This window comes from Bos javanicus, chromosome 11, assembly GCF_032452875.1.
Source record: "Bos javanicus breed banteng chromosome 11, ARS-OSU_banteng_1.0, whole genome shotgun sequence".
Lineage (NCBI taxonomy): Eukaryota > Metazoa > Chordata > Mammalia > Artiodactyla > Bovidae > Bos > Bos javanicus.
This window is the reverse complement of record NC_083878.1, coordinates 97,585,737-97,600,795: the sequence shown is the minus strand read 5'-3', so window position 1 is coordinate 97,600,795 and position 15,059 is coordinate 97,585,737. Positions and strand designations below refer to the sequence as shown.

General features: G+C 52.0%; 2 protein-coding genes across 15 annotated transcripts in view; one reads left to right on the top strand and one right to left on the bottom strand.

The window, feature by feature from the left end:
- The window catches only part of RALGPS1 (Ral GEF with PH domain and SH3 binding motif 1), a 297,598-nt gene that overhangs the window by 115,838 nt on the left and 166,701 nt on the right, over positions 1–15,059 (bottom strand). The gene's annotated exons all lie outside the window — the stretch shown is intronic.
- ANGPTL2 (angiopoietin like 2) overlaps positions 1–15,059 on the top strand; it is a 36,075-nt gene that overhangs the window by 8,381 nt on the left and 12,635 nt on the right. Inside the window, exon 2 of the mRNA XM_061433563.1 lies at positions 5,032–5,897. Coding sequence (XP_061289547.1) covers positions 5,081–5,897 — 817 coding nt within the window. The 5' untranslated portion in view covers positions 5,032–5,080. The remainder of the gene's footprint in view (positions 1–5,031; positions 5,898–15,059) is intronic.

Here is a 15,059-nt window from a genome sequence, read left to right as displayed (position 1 = left end):
GGGACCCAAGCCCTTGGGGAGGTGGCCTCCCTGCGTGCAGAGCCCGTCACGTGGCTCGGTCACACCAGCCCCGCTTGTGGGGAGGGAAACCCATGTATAATGGAAACTCCTCACAATACAATGTGGAAAAGCAATTTCAAGAATCGCTTTTATTTTCCTTTTGAAGCCAAGGAAAACAGTTGGATTTGCTTTCCTCGGTTGGTCATAGGAAGAAACTGAGGAGCATCTCTTTGATTGGAGTCGAGTTCTTCTCCAGGCCTAAGACAGTTGGAATGCTGGGGGATGGGGTAGGGGGTGGAGTTCCTTCTCTTGGGATGCAATTAGTTGAATAAATACCAGGAGAGCAAAAGTAAGCAAACTCATTACTGCCCATTAAGACCTGCCAAACTTGCAAAAAACTAAGGAAGGGGGCTGGAACCTTGAAGGAAAGTCAATTACTCTAAGGCAGAGGGGGCACAGCCCTTGGCATCAGGTTGACCCCAGCTCTTGACAGAGTCAGCACTGGCTCTTGTCTGCCATGTGCTCCCAGCAAACCACTGAGCCCTCTGGGTGCTGCTGCCCCCCTTTATAAACCTGGGGAGAACCAGTCTCGCTGGATTCCCTGAGACAGTGCCCTGGTTCCTTCCCATCCTTCTTCTAACCCGACTGGCTCCGCGTCACTCCTGCCAAGCCCACGCCTCATGGAAATGTGACAGTAAGACCCCAAATTGTGCAGCTTCATGACTGTTCCCACCAGCAGCAATGCAACAGGGAGCAAGCTACCTGACACCCTCTTGGGCTTCAGTTTCCTCACCCTCAAAATGGGCAGAATATTACTAACCAGCTCCAAATGTCGTGGTGATTCCATGAGATAATATGTTACGCGAGGGGCCTTGTGAACCTAAAAACTGAACGAGTGTTAACCATCAAGTTTGGTTCTCTTTTTAATTGAACAACTGCAAGAAATGCTCTTTAAAGACTGCAGTCTCTGACTGCGTCTGCTCATCTGGAGCCTCCTCGCTCTGCGCCCAGCGCCATGTGAGAGGCTACGGACACCGTGACAACCAGGACCAGTCTAACCACTGGGCTGGGAGGTGAGGCCAGACAGACCTCCTGGGCAGGCCCAGCTCTGCTACATAGAACAAGGCCCTCCTCTGTGAAATGAGACAGCTGGTCGTGGGATCTCCTGGGCGGTGGGTGGGGGAATGGTAGGATCCAAGGAGATGGTGCACGTGCTGGACACACAGCCCGTGAGTGTGTGCTGGCAGACACACACTGTCGTTCGGTCAGCTGGAGCTCTCATACGGCTATCATGACATCTTCACCTCTAGTTTCGGAAGCACTTCCGTGGCCCTCACCAAGTGTGGGAGAGGGGTTGGATCACCCCATCTCATAGAAGAGGCTCTGCCTTCAGGATCTTAAGTCCAAGGGCACAGAGCTTTGCCCAGGGAAGCCGTGTGAGCCCACACTTGGGAGGGGACAGAACTCAACAGTAAACACTGCTACCCCGCCAGGTCTCGAGGCCTGGAGCCAAGTTGTCTCCTGGGACCATGGCAGTTTCTTGGCCAAGGGGAGCCCTCGCTGGCATCCGCAGTCAGCATCACAGAGCAGAGAGAGGCAGGTGAGCCGCCCAGGCTGGGAGGGCGGCTCCTCCCCATTGTTGTGGGTCGGGTGTGGCCCAGGCACAGGAGCAGCTAAAGAGCTTGGAAACTAGGCAAACACTCACAAACTCAGCCCGGTTTCCACCAACGTCACTGCAGCCCTAACCCCACAGCCCAACCCAAACCAGAGGCTTCAAACACCTTTCTCCGCCTGGCCCAAAAGGCCTGGACTGGCCTTTGGAACCAAGCTGGGGCTTTCTCAGTCAAGTGGAAAACAGCTCATTGTGGCCCTGGGGAGCACAGGATCTGTTTTGCAACCTCCCGCTGTCCAGGCTGCCCACCAGAGAAGCCCCCAAAGGGGTCTGGGGAAGACAAAACCTTCCGGTTCTGGGTTGTGGTTATTTTAGTGTAAACTATCGTGAAATCAGAAAATCGTGACTTTACTATTAGAAACCAGATTAAGAAAATTTCTACGTAGTCATTAAGACTTGAAGGTTTGAGTACATAAGGCTGGGGCTGAGTCCTGGTTCTGCTACCTTCCAGCTGTGTGAGGTTAAACAAGTCACTTAGCCTCACAGAGTCTCGGTTTCCTCATCTGTAAAATGGAAATAACAATGGTATCTACCAAAAAGACACTGTGAGAATTCAATGAAGCAGAAAACCCTTGCAAAACGTTGAGTGCAGGGTGAGGTACACGACAGGCATTCAGGAAGTGGATGTTAGGGACGGTGGTAGTAAATGTGAGTCACGGTCTCCTGTGCATGTCCCCGCACCCTCAGGCAGTCACTTGCCCTGGGCTCCTCTGGCCCTGTGTGCCCCTCTTCCTAGCACTCCCCACTGCGTGGCGACTGTTGGTGGATGTGGCTTATCATTCAGCATACAAATATTCCCTGTGTTGGGCGCTGTGGGGGCGGGGGGTGGGGGAGGAGTGATGAAAACAGACAAGCCCCCTGCCCTCAGAGAGCTTTCATTCACAGGCATGGGTAGACAGGCACCACATGTCTGATGGTGACATGGACTCTGCAGGGAGAAGGTGGCGAGGTCACAATTTTAAGTAAGCCGGGAAAGTTTCACTGGGAAGGTGATTATTTCAGCAAAGACCTGAGAGCAGTGAGGGAGCCGCCATCAAGGAAGCGGCTGAGTGTTCTGGACTGGAGCAAGTGCAAAGGGCCCTCGCCATCAGCGAGCCTGAAGAACACCCAGGAGGCCAGCGTGGCTGGAGCATGTGAGTGAGGATGAGAGGAGTTGGAGATGAGATCAGGGAGGAAACAGGGCCAGAGCTGGGGGCCTTAGAGACCTGTTAGCTGCTTCTCCAAGATGAGGAGCCACCAGAGCACTTTGAGCAGCAGACTGACCTGATTTGACTTTTTTAAAAGGCTCACTCTGGCTGCCGGGTTGAGGACAGCCTGTAAAGACAAGGACAGGAGCAGTGAGACCAGTCTGGTCCAGGCGAGAGGTGAAGGTGGGCTGTACCAGGGGAGGCAGGGAGAAGCCGTAGGATCCTGAGAATAGTCCCAGGATATTGCTGTGATAATCTGGTGGTGACTTAGATGTGGGGTATGATGGGAAGAAAGGAGTCAAGGACGACTTCAAGTTTGTTGGCTGAGCAATCAGAAGAACAGAGTCGCCATTTGCTAACCTGGGAAAAACTGGGATGAATAGGTTGGGATGGAGACTTGGGGAACCCCAGGAATTCATTTCTGGATAGGTTATGGCTGAGATGCCCATATGTCAAAGAGGCAGTTAGACATATGAGTCTGGATTCAGAGGGGCAGGGGGAAGTCCTCAGACTAGACAATGAGATCACTGAAGATGATCACCGAAGATGATCACTGAAGATGTCTGAGGACTGAGCCCTGCCACCCCCTCCCCACCCAGGATAGGACTGGACAGGGGGTGGGGGGGTGGGTGAACCAGCAAAGGAGACTGAGGAGTAGCCAATGAGATGAGAGGAAAGGGTGGTGTTTGGGGAAGGAAGTCCCAGGAGGGAGTGATATGCCATGTCCAGCAGTGCTGAGAGGCGAAACATCCACGTGGACCAAGAACTGAGCCTTTGGTCTGGGAAGAGAGGCCCCTGGTGATCCTGTTCAGGACACTCGGAACCGAGGGGAGGGGGCAGGCCTGACGGGAATGAACTCAAGAGAGAACTTTCTGGAAATGGTGAGGGAGGGTGTGGGTAACTCTTCAGAGGGTTTTGCTAAAAAGGGGAGCAGAGAAATGGAACAGTAGCTGGAGAAGGGACATGAGGTCAAGAGAGGATTTTCTTTAAGCTGAAAGAAATCATGATCTAGGGAAAAAGTGATCACGCCAGGGAGCTGGGGAAGAGTGGACGGAGCCACATCCTTGAGTGGGCAGAGGAGTGAGCTGCGTCCGTCCGTCCCCTCCCTCTTGGCCTGGCTTGCTCCTCCTCATCCCTCTGGGGTCAGCACGAAGGTCACTTTCTCAGGGAAGCTTTCCTGACCCCTCTGGCTAGGTCAGTTCTCCGTTCTACCCTCCCATCACATTCACCACGTCTGCCTCCTGGCACTCAGGGGCTCTGAGATGATGGGTAAGCCTGCTGAGGGCAGGGCTGGCTCTGTCCTGTTTGCAGCTGCATCTCCAGTAGCCAGCACACTCCCTGGCATACCCCAGGTGTTCCATGGATATCTGGGGAAGGAACAAGTGGTCTAAGAACAGAATTGAAACCAATCTGGTGACACGTGTCTCTTTCCTGCTCCCACCTGGCTAAATCATGTTGCGATGATGGAGACAGTGTGGGTACTGCCTGTTGAAAATAGGTGCATTTAGCAGAGCTCAGTTGTCTGCTCTGCAGCTTGGCTAACACAGAGACTGAAGCCACATGACTGGACACATCTTTCCACTGACGTTGTCCACTATAAACCGAACACGTCGCATACCACATCTAGCGAATCATTCACTTAACAAACATTTGCAGACAGCTTCCTGAGTGCAGCATCCTGAGGATACAGGATGGAAACAGACATAGTGCTGGCCATCAGGGAGCACGGATCCATGAAGAGATCACACAGAGTTCAGATTCATCTCATGCGTGATGGGTGTTACAAAGGGCACATCCAGGGGGAGACTTAACAGTCTGAGGCAGAGGAGGAGAGAGACAGGCCAAGCTTCCTATGCCTCCCCTTCCAGCTTCAAGTTGCCTCCTATGGTTCTTGGGCTCCAGGCCAGGTGCTCGACAAGAGGGCCGTGGGCACTGGCTAGCCCCAGGAGTGGCGGGGCCTCGGCCTGCTGCCTTGCACATGCCCCGGTCCCCTCCCAAATCTTTTCCGCCTCTGCCAGGCCTCCTGTCCCCTTCTGCGGCTCCCAGAAGGGCTGCCTCCTGAAGCAGCGTTTTTGGAAACAGCTGCCCAACAAGAAGGCTGAGCTCATTTATGGCACTGGCCGCTGGCCGTGACGTAACCATTACTGAGTCTGCTCTTCTGTTTACTTTCAGCGTTTCGTAGGCTCTGCTCGCAAAGACGAACCCCTGGTGTGCAAGGACCATGAGGCCGCTGTGTGTGACGTGCTGGTGGCTGGGACTGCTGGCTGCCCTGGGAGCAGTGGCGAGCCAGAAGGATGGCTTGGAGGGCACCGAGGAGGGTTCACCTGGCGAGTTCGTCTACCTGAACAGGTACAAGCGAGCCGGCGAGTCCCCAGACAAGTGTACCTACACCTTCATCGTGCCCCAGCAGCGGGTCACGGGCGCCATCTGCGTCAACTCCAAGGAGCCTGAGGTGCTCCTGGAGAACAGGGTGCACAAGCAGGAGCTGGAGCTGCTCAACAACGAGCTGCTCAAGCAGAAGCGGCAGATTGAGACGCTGCAGCAGCTGGTGGAGGTGGACGGCGGCATCGTGAGCGAGGTGAAGCTGCTACGCAAGGAGAGCCGCAACATGAACTCACGGGTCACCCAGCTCTACATGCAGCTCCTGCACGAGATCATCCGCAAGCGGGACAACGCGCTCGAGCTCTCGCAGCTGGAGAACCGCATCCTCAACCAGACGGCTGACATGCTGCAGCTGGCCAGCAAGTACAAGGACCTGGAGCACAAGTACCAGCATCTGGCCACGCTGGCCCACAACCAGTCTGAGATCATTGCCCAGCTGGAGGAGCACTGCCAGCGGGTGCCCGCCGCCCGGCCTGTGCCCCAGCCGCCCCCCGCCACCCCACCCCGCGTCTACCAGCCACCCCCCTACAACCGCATCATCAACCAGATCTCCACCAACGAGATCCAGAGTGACCAGAACCTAAAAGTGCTGCCGCCCCCTCTGCCCACCATGCCCACCCTCACCAGCCTCCCGTCCTCCACAGACAAGCCGTCGGGTAAGTCCTTCCCGACGTTGCGGAGACCCGCAACATCTGGGCCTCGGAGCTGGGCACCGGGCCTCACTTGGCTGTGACCGCAAGCAGGGGAGGAATAGCGGTAAGCTGAAGCCGGGCCAAAGGCTGTGTAATCCCCCAGCAGTCCCTGGGGCCAAGCCGCTGGAGCCGGCAGGGTGAGAGGGTGGCTGCAGTCCTCAGATGGAAGCCCCAAGGTAGAACCAGGAAACGGAAGTGTCGGAAGACAGCAGATACTTTCTGGCTTCTGCTAGGAAAAACCCCAGGCCTGAGTTCTCTGGGCTGTGCGTGAGGTGCTCTGTGCTACTAGATAGGATGAGTGCTCCTATGAGTGTTCGTAATGTGCCTGGCACAGAACTGGCATTCAGTGAATGTTGATGGAAGAAACAACAGACCAGAGGAAGAGAAAGTGTTATCACAGCAGAAGTAGGATGAACACGTGGTAGGGAGAGGCCTACTCCCCTCCCTAGGAAGAAGCACTTTCTAAAGCCCACACATTTCCTAGAGTCTGCTGCAGTCTAGAATTTTCAGTGATGATTCCACATACTCTTAAATACGTGTTTCATCTTAAAATATGGTAATTCTCAGAATATCGTGATGGGGGAGGAATGGGACTGTTGGTAGGTTCTGAAGCTTGACCCAGACACTGACGCTGGGCACTTTCGGTGTATGTTACCTCTTTAACCCCTGCGGCTCCTTATGGAAGGTTAACTGAGAGGATGGGTGACTTGCTCACGCTGGGTCTGAATTCAGGCTTTTCACTTTAAAGCTGGGGCTGACCCCTCTTGTGCACTAGGACCCTGGGCATCTGCACCCTGGGCGGGGGGACCACGAGTCCAGCCCCTGGGGTTACTCATCCAAGACCTGTGAGTCTTCCAAATGGGCTGGCGGGTGAGGACTACATCCGTCTTTGCAGAAAGTAACCACGTATCTGCTTCAGTCAGTGACATTTGTACCACTTCGTTATATAAGCAGGGAGATATTTTTACTGAAAATATCCTGTTTTACACTTATTTCACACTTCTGAAAATAACCACCAGTACTGGGAAGAGCAGCTTCTCGCTAATTCCAGAGAGGGACTGAACCTGAGTGCAGGAGGGTGGCCCATGCGAAAGACAAGGGCGGCATTGTCTGCAGGCCCAGGGCGGTGGAGTCGGTGTCGGGGAGATGTAGGAGCAAGGCATCTTACTCACAGCAAAGCCCTCTACTGGGTGTGCAGGTTGAGGACTTGTGTTCTGGAGCAGACTGACCTGGGTTCAAATTTTGGTTTTACCACTGATCAGCTCTGGGACATTAGGCAAGTCACTTTGCCCCCCAGAGCCTCAGTTTCCCCATCTGTTAATTGGCGATGGGTTTAAATAGTGCCTACCTGAGGATTAAATGAAATACTGCAAAACGTGGTTAGCAGAGTTCTGGGCCCATGGTAAGTTTCATTACATGGCAACTATGAGTTTCCTCTGATCTTGGTCTCTTTATCTTGAAACAGGAGATTGAAATTTATTAATAAAAGACAGTCTATATTTAGCTCTGCATTCTACAGCTGATGACTGGTTCATTTATTGTTTGTTGTTGTTCAGTTGCTAAGTCCGACTTTCCTGTGACCCCACAGATTGCAGCCTGCCAGGCTCCTCTGCCCATGGGATTTCCCAGGCAAGAATACTGGAGTGGGTTGCCATTTCCTTTTCCAGGGGATCTTCCCGACCCAGGGATTGAACCCACATCTCCCACATTGCAGGCAAATCCTTTACCACTGAGCCACCAGGAAGTTCCACCAGAGAGGGCAGAGTACGCTAATACACCTGATAGAACACGCAGAGGGTAAAACACACCCATGGGCACCACATGAAGGCTCAGCTGAACACTGTAATTCTGACATGAGGCAAGCTGACCTCAATGTTTATGCAATAGACCTCCTCTAGCTTAAGCATCTCTGGTTTCTGACTCAACCATCCCAAGACATTTCTGAGCTTGAACTAAGCTGGCAGATACACAGTGGAGGAACAAAGACCTAACTCTGCATCCAGGGTCTACCTTTTGCTAACTGTTTGCTCTTGAGAAAGTTACTTAACTCCGCTGAGCCTTATTTTTCTCCTCTGTAAAATGGGGACAAGAGTCATAACATCACAGGGTTGCTGTGGAAACTCAATGCAATCAGGCATATGATATATATCGTGTAGGGGCAGCCAACAACAGCTGAGTCCCTCCTCTTTGCCAGTCACAGTGCTGGACTGTGTGAAAATGACAGTCCTAACCTTCAGGAATTTAGTCTGGAGGGAGGTGGCAGATTCATGAATGCACTGGAACCCATCTGTGCTGTGTGCTGTGCTTAGTCACTCAGTCGTGTCCAACTCTTCGCAACCTCACGTCTGCTGCCTACCAGTTCTCAACTCCAAGATCAGCACCTCAGATCTTACAAGGGATTTCGCTGAGAGGGAGCACCTGCAAAGCCAACATTTCCAGAATGTTGTGAGAACTTCTGGGACCAACATAGCAGAGTACCTGAAATCAGGAATGCAGTGAAAACCATGGACTGTGCAGTCACCATGGTAGCCCTATGGGGTGCTGGGTGACCACAGAGGGGCGGATGAGGGCCTACAGCACTAGGTCTACAGTGGGGCATGACTGAGTCTGCGTGGAGTAGAAGGGACAAGTTGGACAGAGCTGGGGATGGCGGTGTTGCCTCCTGAAGGATCTGTAAGAGTTTACCAAGTGGACTCAGGAGTTGGGCAACTGAGTTACAAGTGGGTCCCCTGTGGAGATAAGTCTGTGCAAAGACCCAAGGGCCTGGCCCTATCCTAGGCCCCTCAAGTGGCCCAGCTCCACTGCTTCTTCACATGCGTGATTCAGTCCAGACTGTGTGCATTCCAAGGCTCCTGGGTGTGACCAACCCCTTTTCCTCCCACTGAAGGAAGCCCATCAGCATGGAGGGAACAGCAGTGATTTTATCATGGAGATCATTGGAATGCACTATAATTAACTTTTTTTTTTTTAAAGCAAAGCTCTCCCAAACGTTGGTACTGATTGTTGGTGACTGCTTTCTCGTGACTCATCTGACCACTGAGCTTTCCACATGAGGCACATCCCCCATCCTCCCCAGACTAAACACCTGGCTGCGGAAGCTGAAAGGGGAGGGCAGAGGCTGCAGGCCCTCTCCTTTCCTGGTGTTGGACCGGGCAGGAGGAAAAGGCAGAAGGTCTCTCCAGCCAATCGGCAGAGAGCTCCGAGCCGCCCGTGCTGAGAGCTTGGAGCAGGGTCTGGTGTAGAGGAAACTTCCCTCTTTGCTCTGGCCTGACAGTTCCTTAGGCCCACGGACATCACACAGCCACAGACACCTCTGCAATTAAGCACTTCGGCACTCGCGCCCTGGCAGCTTCTAAATCTCTCATTCCACAGCTTCCGAGCCACCGCCTCTTCTCGTTGTCCCAGTCGCTCCGTCCGCAGCACGCCCCTCTCCAGGGGGCTGAGGCTGCCGTGGCCACTTATCTGACGCTGCACTAACCAGCTTGTTCCCGGCCAGACAGTAACAGGCTGGCCCCAGGCCAGACCCAGGCCGCTGGGAGCCTGAGTGATGAGGCCCAGGCAAGCTCCTGGCTTCCCTGGCGCCTCACTTGGGTTTTGTCTTGTCTCTGTCTGGCCAGACCTAAGGGCATTTCCATGAGAGTGACGTTTGTGACGAGACCTGGGCCAAGTGGCCCTGCCTGTGGCCCTTTCCCCCGGTGGTGGGCGGGGGGCGGGGGGAGTCCTATGGCCCTCTGCCAGCGGAGTCCTGGGGTGGCTGCCGCCCTCCCTCCTCTCCCTCCCCGCCACTCTTCCTCACACTCACGAGTCTCTGACCTCTTCCTCACCTGCATGCCCTGTGCATGCACGTCAGTCAGATCTGCACGCATGTCAGTCAGATCTGTTAAAGAGGAAGAAGGCTGCAGGGGTCACTCTCTAAAAGTCCCAGGAAAGGACAGCATGGAGCCTCGGCTCTGGCCTGTTCTCAAGGTGGTCCTGTGAGGCCTGGGACATGACCCCTCAGCCCAGCCTGGGCACCGCCACACACACGCCAGCCCTCCTGCCACAGCGCCATCCTAGGTACCGAGAAGAAAAGAGAGTGTGGCTTCCAGCTGCCACAGGGAAGCCATGTCTAAAATGCATCTTTAAAAGTCAAAAGGAGTAGGCATTTCCAGCTGTTTTCTCTCCAGAGAAAAACATAATCAGCTTGGTTTGTTTTCTCAGTGGATAGAGAAGGAACCTTAAAATCATAAAATTTTGGAGCTTGTTAGGAGCTTCTCGGGTCCCCTGGCATAGCCTGCTTGTTCCGGAGTCTGTCGGTGACAGAGCCAACGCTGGTCCCGGGACTTGTAACTTCCAGGATATTAAGGTTCAGAGAGGTTAAGCAACTTAGGGAAGACTACACAGCCTTGGCTCAACCAAAGTTCAGACCCAAGTCTGTCTTAATGACTCTGGGATACTGGAAATTGCCATGGAAAGCCTGGGGGGAACTGGTGTGAACATCATTCTGTAGATGCTTGACTTGACCTCCAGTGCCAGCTGCCTGGGACCTGACGCTCCATCACAACTTCATGTACCGGGTTCCAGACAGCTCCCCGTAAAAGATCAGCTAGATTTGTGAGGTCTGTTATTAGAACTCTCATGGTTCTGATAACAGAGACATCATCACTGTGAATATAGGATAAAGGAAGTAGACCTAAGCCAGCCTCATACTACAGAGTTTCTAGAACAACTGAGTTCTCCCACAGAAAACACGAAATGCACTTGACTCGCCATCAGTGGACCCAGCTGGAGCTGTCAATACCAAGTCTGGGCCAGTTTTCCGGGGTTACTTCTACTCAGCATTTTAATGCCTAGTCTGAAGTCCTGACTTCTTTAACTATGTTAACCCTAAATATATAAAATTCAGTAGGTATGATTTGTTCTTGGGGCCACAACAGGTGGCAATCACTCTGCTTCACAGAGAACACATAGAAATCACCCATCCCTCACAATGGATACTCCTCGGCCATGGAGCCACAGACAACCCTAACAAGACTGTTTTCCTAGATGGATTTCTTATATATATAAAGAGAGAGAGACAAAGAGAGAGACACAGAGAGAAAGGCCATTTTAACATCACCCTGCAGCATGTGGGATCTTTGTTCCCCAACCAGGGATCAAACCTGGGCATCCTGCATTGGAGGCATGGACTGTTAACCACTGAACCGCCAGGCAAGTCCCCTCCCTTTATATTTTATTTCCCCCTACAAGGCAGGAAATGTGTACGTTTGGTTGTGGTCTAAAACAGAGAACGAGATCGGTCACTCGTGCCTTCCATTCCTTCTGGAGGTCAAGCAATGGTCTCTCCGGTGAGGGCTGCTGGTCCCACATGTGCCGGAGGCCTGGTGGAGGGCTGGAGCGAGGCACTGTGAGGATGGTGAGGGTGTGGCTGCCTGGCACGTGGTCTTCAGAGGCACAGAGGCTGCGGGAAAACCCAACTTGGCTCTCTCGCCTCCAGAGCCTGTGCTGTTTTGTTTCTAGAATGTTATTGTTAAACAACATAAGACTCCCAAATTTATTAGTAAAGACGTCATCCAGTGATATTTCAAAGAGCATTCTTTGCTAGCTTCTTCATAAACAGATGCCACTTGAGTTCAAGTGGGGTCATCTTCCTCCCAGCTTTGCTTTCTCTGCTCTCCTCCTGGGGTTTTCCAGGTGGCTCAGTGGTAAAGAATCTGCTTGCCAATGCAGGAGACGTGGGTTCAATCCCTGGGTTGGGAAGATCACTTGGCGAAGGGACTGACAACCTGCTCCAGTATTCTTGCCTGGGAAATCCCATGGAGAGATGAGCCTGGCAGACTGCAGTCCGCGGGGTCACAGAGAGTCAGACACGACTGAGCAATTGAGCATGTGTGCTCTCCTCCTGGGGTACCTTGGAGCACAGCACCATGGCAAGCTCTCCTCTGTTACTCAGGCACGTTCCAGGGAGGACATTCGGCTAAATCCTCAGGCGGTTTACAGCCCTGGGAGATAAACCATCAACTTGTTATTGTTACAAGTGGTGAGTTGGCATCCTTCGGCCTGGAAATCCCAACAGTTTGGCACTTGGCAGAATGAATGTAATCTAGAAAATCCTGGAGCTCAGAGCTCTCTGGCCAGCTCACCAGTCACAGGAAAGCATTGCTGTGGTAGATTTATGCGGTGGACTGCATTGTAACCCTGGGATGCTCCCCCAGAAAAAAAACGATAAAGGAGGCAGAATTAAGTTAGCATCATACTACAGTGTCTAAGACAAGGCTGGCTAGGTTTGTTGAACTCAGTGGGTCGAGCACTGTTATAAAAGTCCCAGTGGTCTTGGTCAGCATCGAGGAAGGAAGGCAGATGTTGAGACTGCCCCAGGGACAATGAGACTACTATCCCACCTCTCCTGCAGCACTTCAGATGCCCCTGAGATGACTCTGGAGGAAGAACACATTGGATCCTGGTCTTTCATCACAAGATGAGCCAATAAGCTGCAAGGCCTGGAATGCTTTTATGTCATTTTTTCAAATGAATAAGTGATTTTCCCAGAATAGATTTTTCTAATAATTTGTTAAAATTACTGTACACACAGAGAGAAATTTTGCTAGGAAAGTTATAGTTTAAGTGACAGATAAAATAGCTTTTTTAAAAAAAAAATTCCCAAATGTTGAAATAAAGCAATCTTAGGTGGCACGCTAGAGTAACATCCAAAAGAACAGAAAATCCAATCACCTGGCCCTAGTCATGTACTCTCATATGTGAGAGACGGGCCATAAAGAAAGCTGAGCATCTCGAATTGTGCTGGAGAAAACTCTTGAGAGTCTCTTAGACTGCAAGGAGATCGAACCAGTCCATCCTAAAGGAAATCAACCCTGAATATTCATTGGAAGGACTGATGCTGAAGCTGAAGCTCCAGTGCTTTGGCCACCTGCTGCCAAGAGCCCACTCACTAGATGAGACCCTGATGCTGGTAAAAATTGAAGGCAAAAGGAGAAGATGGGGACAGAGAAGGAAATGGTTAGATAGCATCACTGATTCAATGGGTGTGAATCTGAGCAAACTCTGGGAGATAGTGAAGGATAGGGAAGCCTGGTGTGCTGCAGTGCATGGAGTCGCAAAGAGTCAGACACGACTTGGCAACCGAATACCACCACCATCCTGAGCATGAAGTGCAGGCATCCTATTTTAGGCTGTCTAGGCTTCCCCAGAAAACAGGTTTCATTTCTCAAGGTTTGATCTGGATGCTAATTGTCCTTTGCTGTGGAGCGGTCCCTGTAACTGGATGGATTTATTATTACTGATTCTCAAGCTGGAAAAAAAAACAGAATGAAGATGACAAAGGGAACACAGCTCACGGTGGTGAGAAGACAGGAGGCAGGGAAAGGTGAGGGAGGCGAGAGGTGAACCTAGGCGCTAAACTGGGTCAGCACATGATCACTGCCCTGAGAAGGCAGTAGGAAGAACCAGGGCATGGAAGGCAGATGTGGAATCCCCACATCCTCCACTTCCCAGTCGTGGGACTGCTCCAAACCGGGCCTCGTGAGTCTAAAATAAGAGTGTGTAAAGCACCCAGCAAGTGAAAGGCTCTACATCCATGGCAGTCATCCTTCTGACTATATTCCAGTAAAGACAGACATTTAAGGCTCTATGGGAACCCCGAGGACTGAGTAGATCTTCCAGAGGTGGGGGCAGGCTTCCTGGAGGAGGGCTGAGGACCAGGCAGATAGCTCTCGGAACCACTGCCCCCATCGTCAAGAAACCAGGAAGATCAGGCTTGATGCTGAGCGGATGTCCTGTGCTCAGAAAGAGGAAAAAGGATGAAGTACTAGAATTGCGTGCCTGTGGTCAAACCCCAGTGAAATTACACACAGAAAAGTTTATGAAGAGGGGTGCGTGGCATTGGGAAAAGTGAAAGGTGATCAATGAAAGCGAACAAGGTTCTCTAGGAACAAGCCTGTAAACTGATTCCCTCTCTTGGGAAGGGTCAGCAGGGTGCCCAACCATAGGAACAGGGCGCCCAGCCAGGGCCTGCGGGGTCACAGGCAGGGGTCTACAGAGCTTCTCCACAAGGTGCCCTGAAAAGGCTCTCATCGCTGCAGCCAGAGGGTCCAGAGCTTCACCCCACCAGTCTGGGGAGCCTCAAGGAGCTGCTCTGAACCCAGAGAACCCCCCGCAGCCCCTCCTAACCTGACTTCTTTTCTTTTTGAATCGATTTGAAGTCGCCATCTGTCCCCTGCCCGAGGGTACTGGTGGACGCCCAGGAGTAGACGCTGTGCTTTTCCAAGTGTTCTCTGGGAAGCAGTGCTGCTTATCTGTCTATCCTGAGGTCAAACAGGCGAAATGGAATCCCTTCAGGCTCTTCCTGGGCCCCAGGGGCTCTCGTTAGGGGAGGTCTCAGAACGTACCAAGTACACTGAAATATACCCACCTTGCACATCCAGTGTAACTTTTACTGTAAAAATTTTGAAAGGAAATTTTTTAATAATTTAGCATTTGAAAGTATTTGGCCAAGAGCAGCACAATTAATTTATAGTTGGCTCTGAGTTCTCGGCAAACATCAGGCATGTTGAGGAATTCTTGGGAAGTGAGAAAAAGCTAACCTACAAATTGTTTTCAAAAGTAATAACATTTTTGAAGACTAAATTTAATGGACTTGACAAGATGTTACACTTTGTAGAAATTTAATTATATGCTTATAAATTTGGACTTAGCCCTTTTTTTCCCCCCATATTTTAGAGTTAACACATTTTTTTAGGCCTAAAACGCTTTTCATAAGCTCCTGAAAAGCATGTCAGCCCTAAGCAGTGGGCTGTGTGTCCGAGGACTTAAAGGGCCTGAACAGCAGGCACAAGCATCTGGACTCTTTCCCTAAAAGAACCAGAAACGATCCTCAGAGGGTCACCTCTGGGGCGGGTGCTGCAGGAGCTTGGCCAAGATGGCTTTGGGAATGTACCAGCTGTTCTGTGTTAGGTCATTGTTTTGTGCTCTGGATCACCAAAAGTGGTGACTGATGGAGAATATAGATGTTCACAACCAAAGTATGGTCTCCCCAGCTGTCTGCATGCGTGAGACTTGGGCAGCACCCCCTCTCCACATCCAGGTGTCAGCTCTCCGGCCTCACCTGGGATGCAGACAGGTCCTGACACT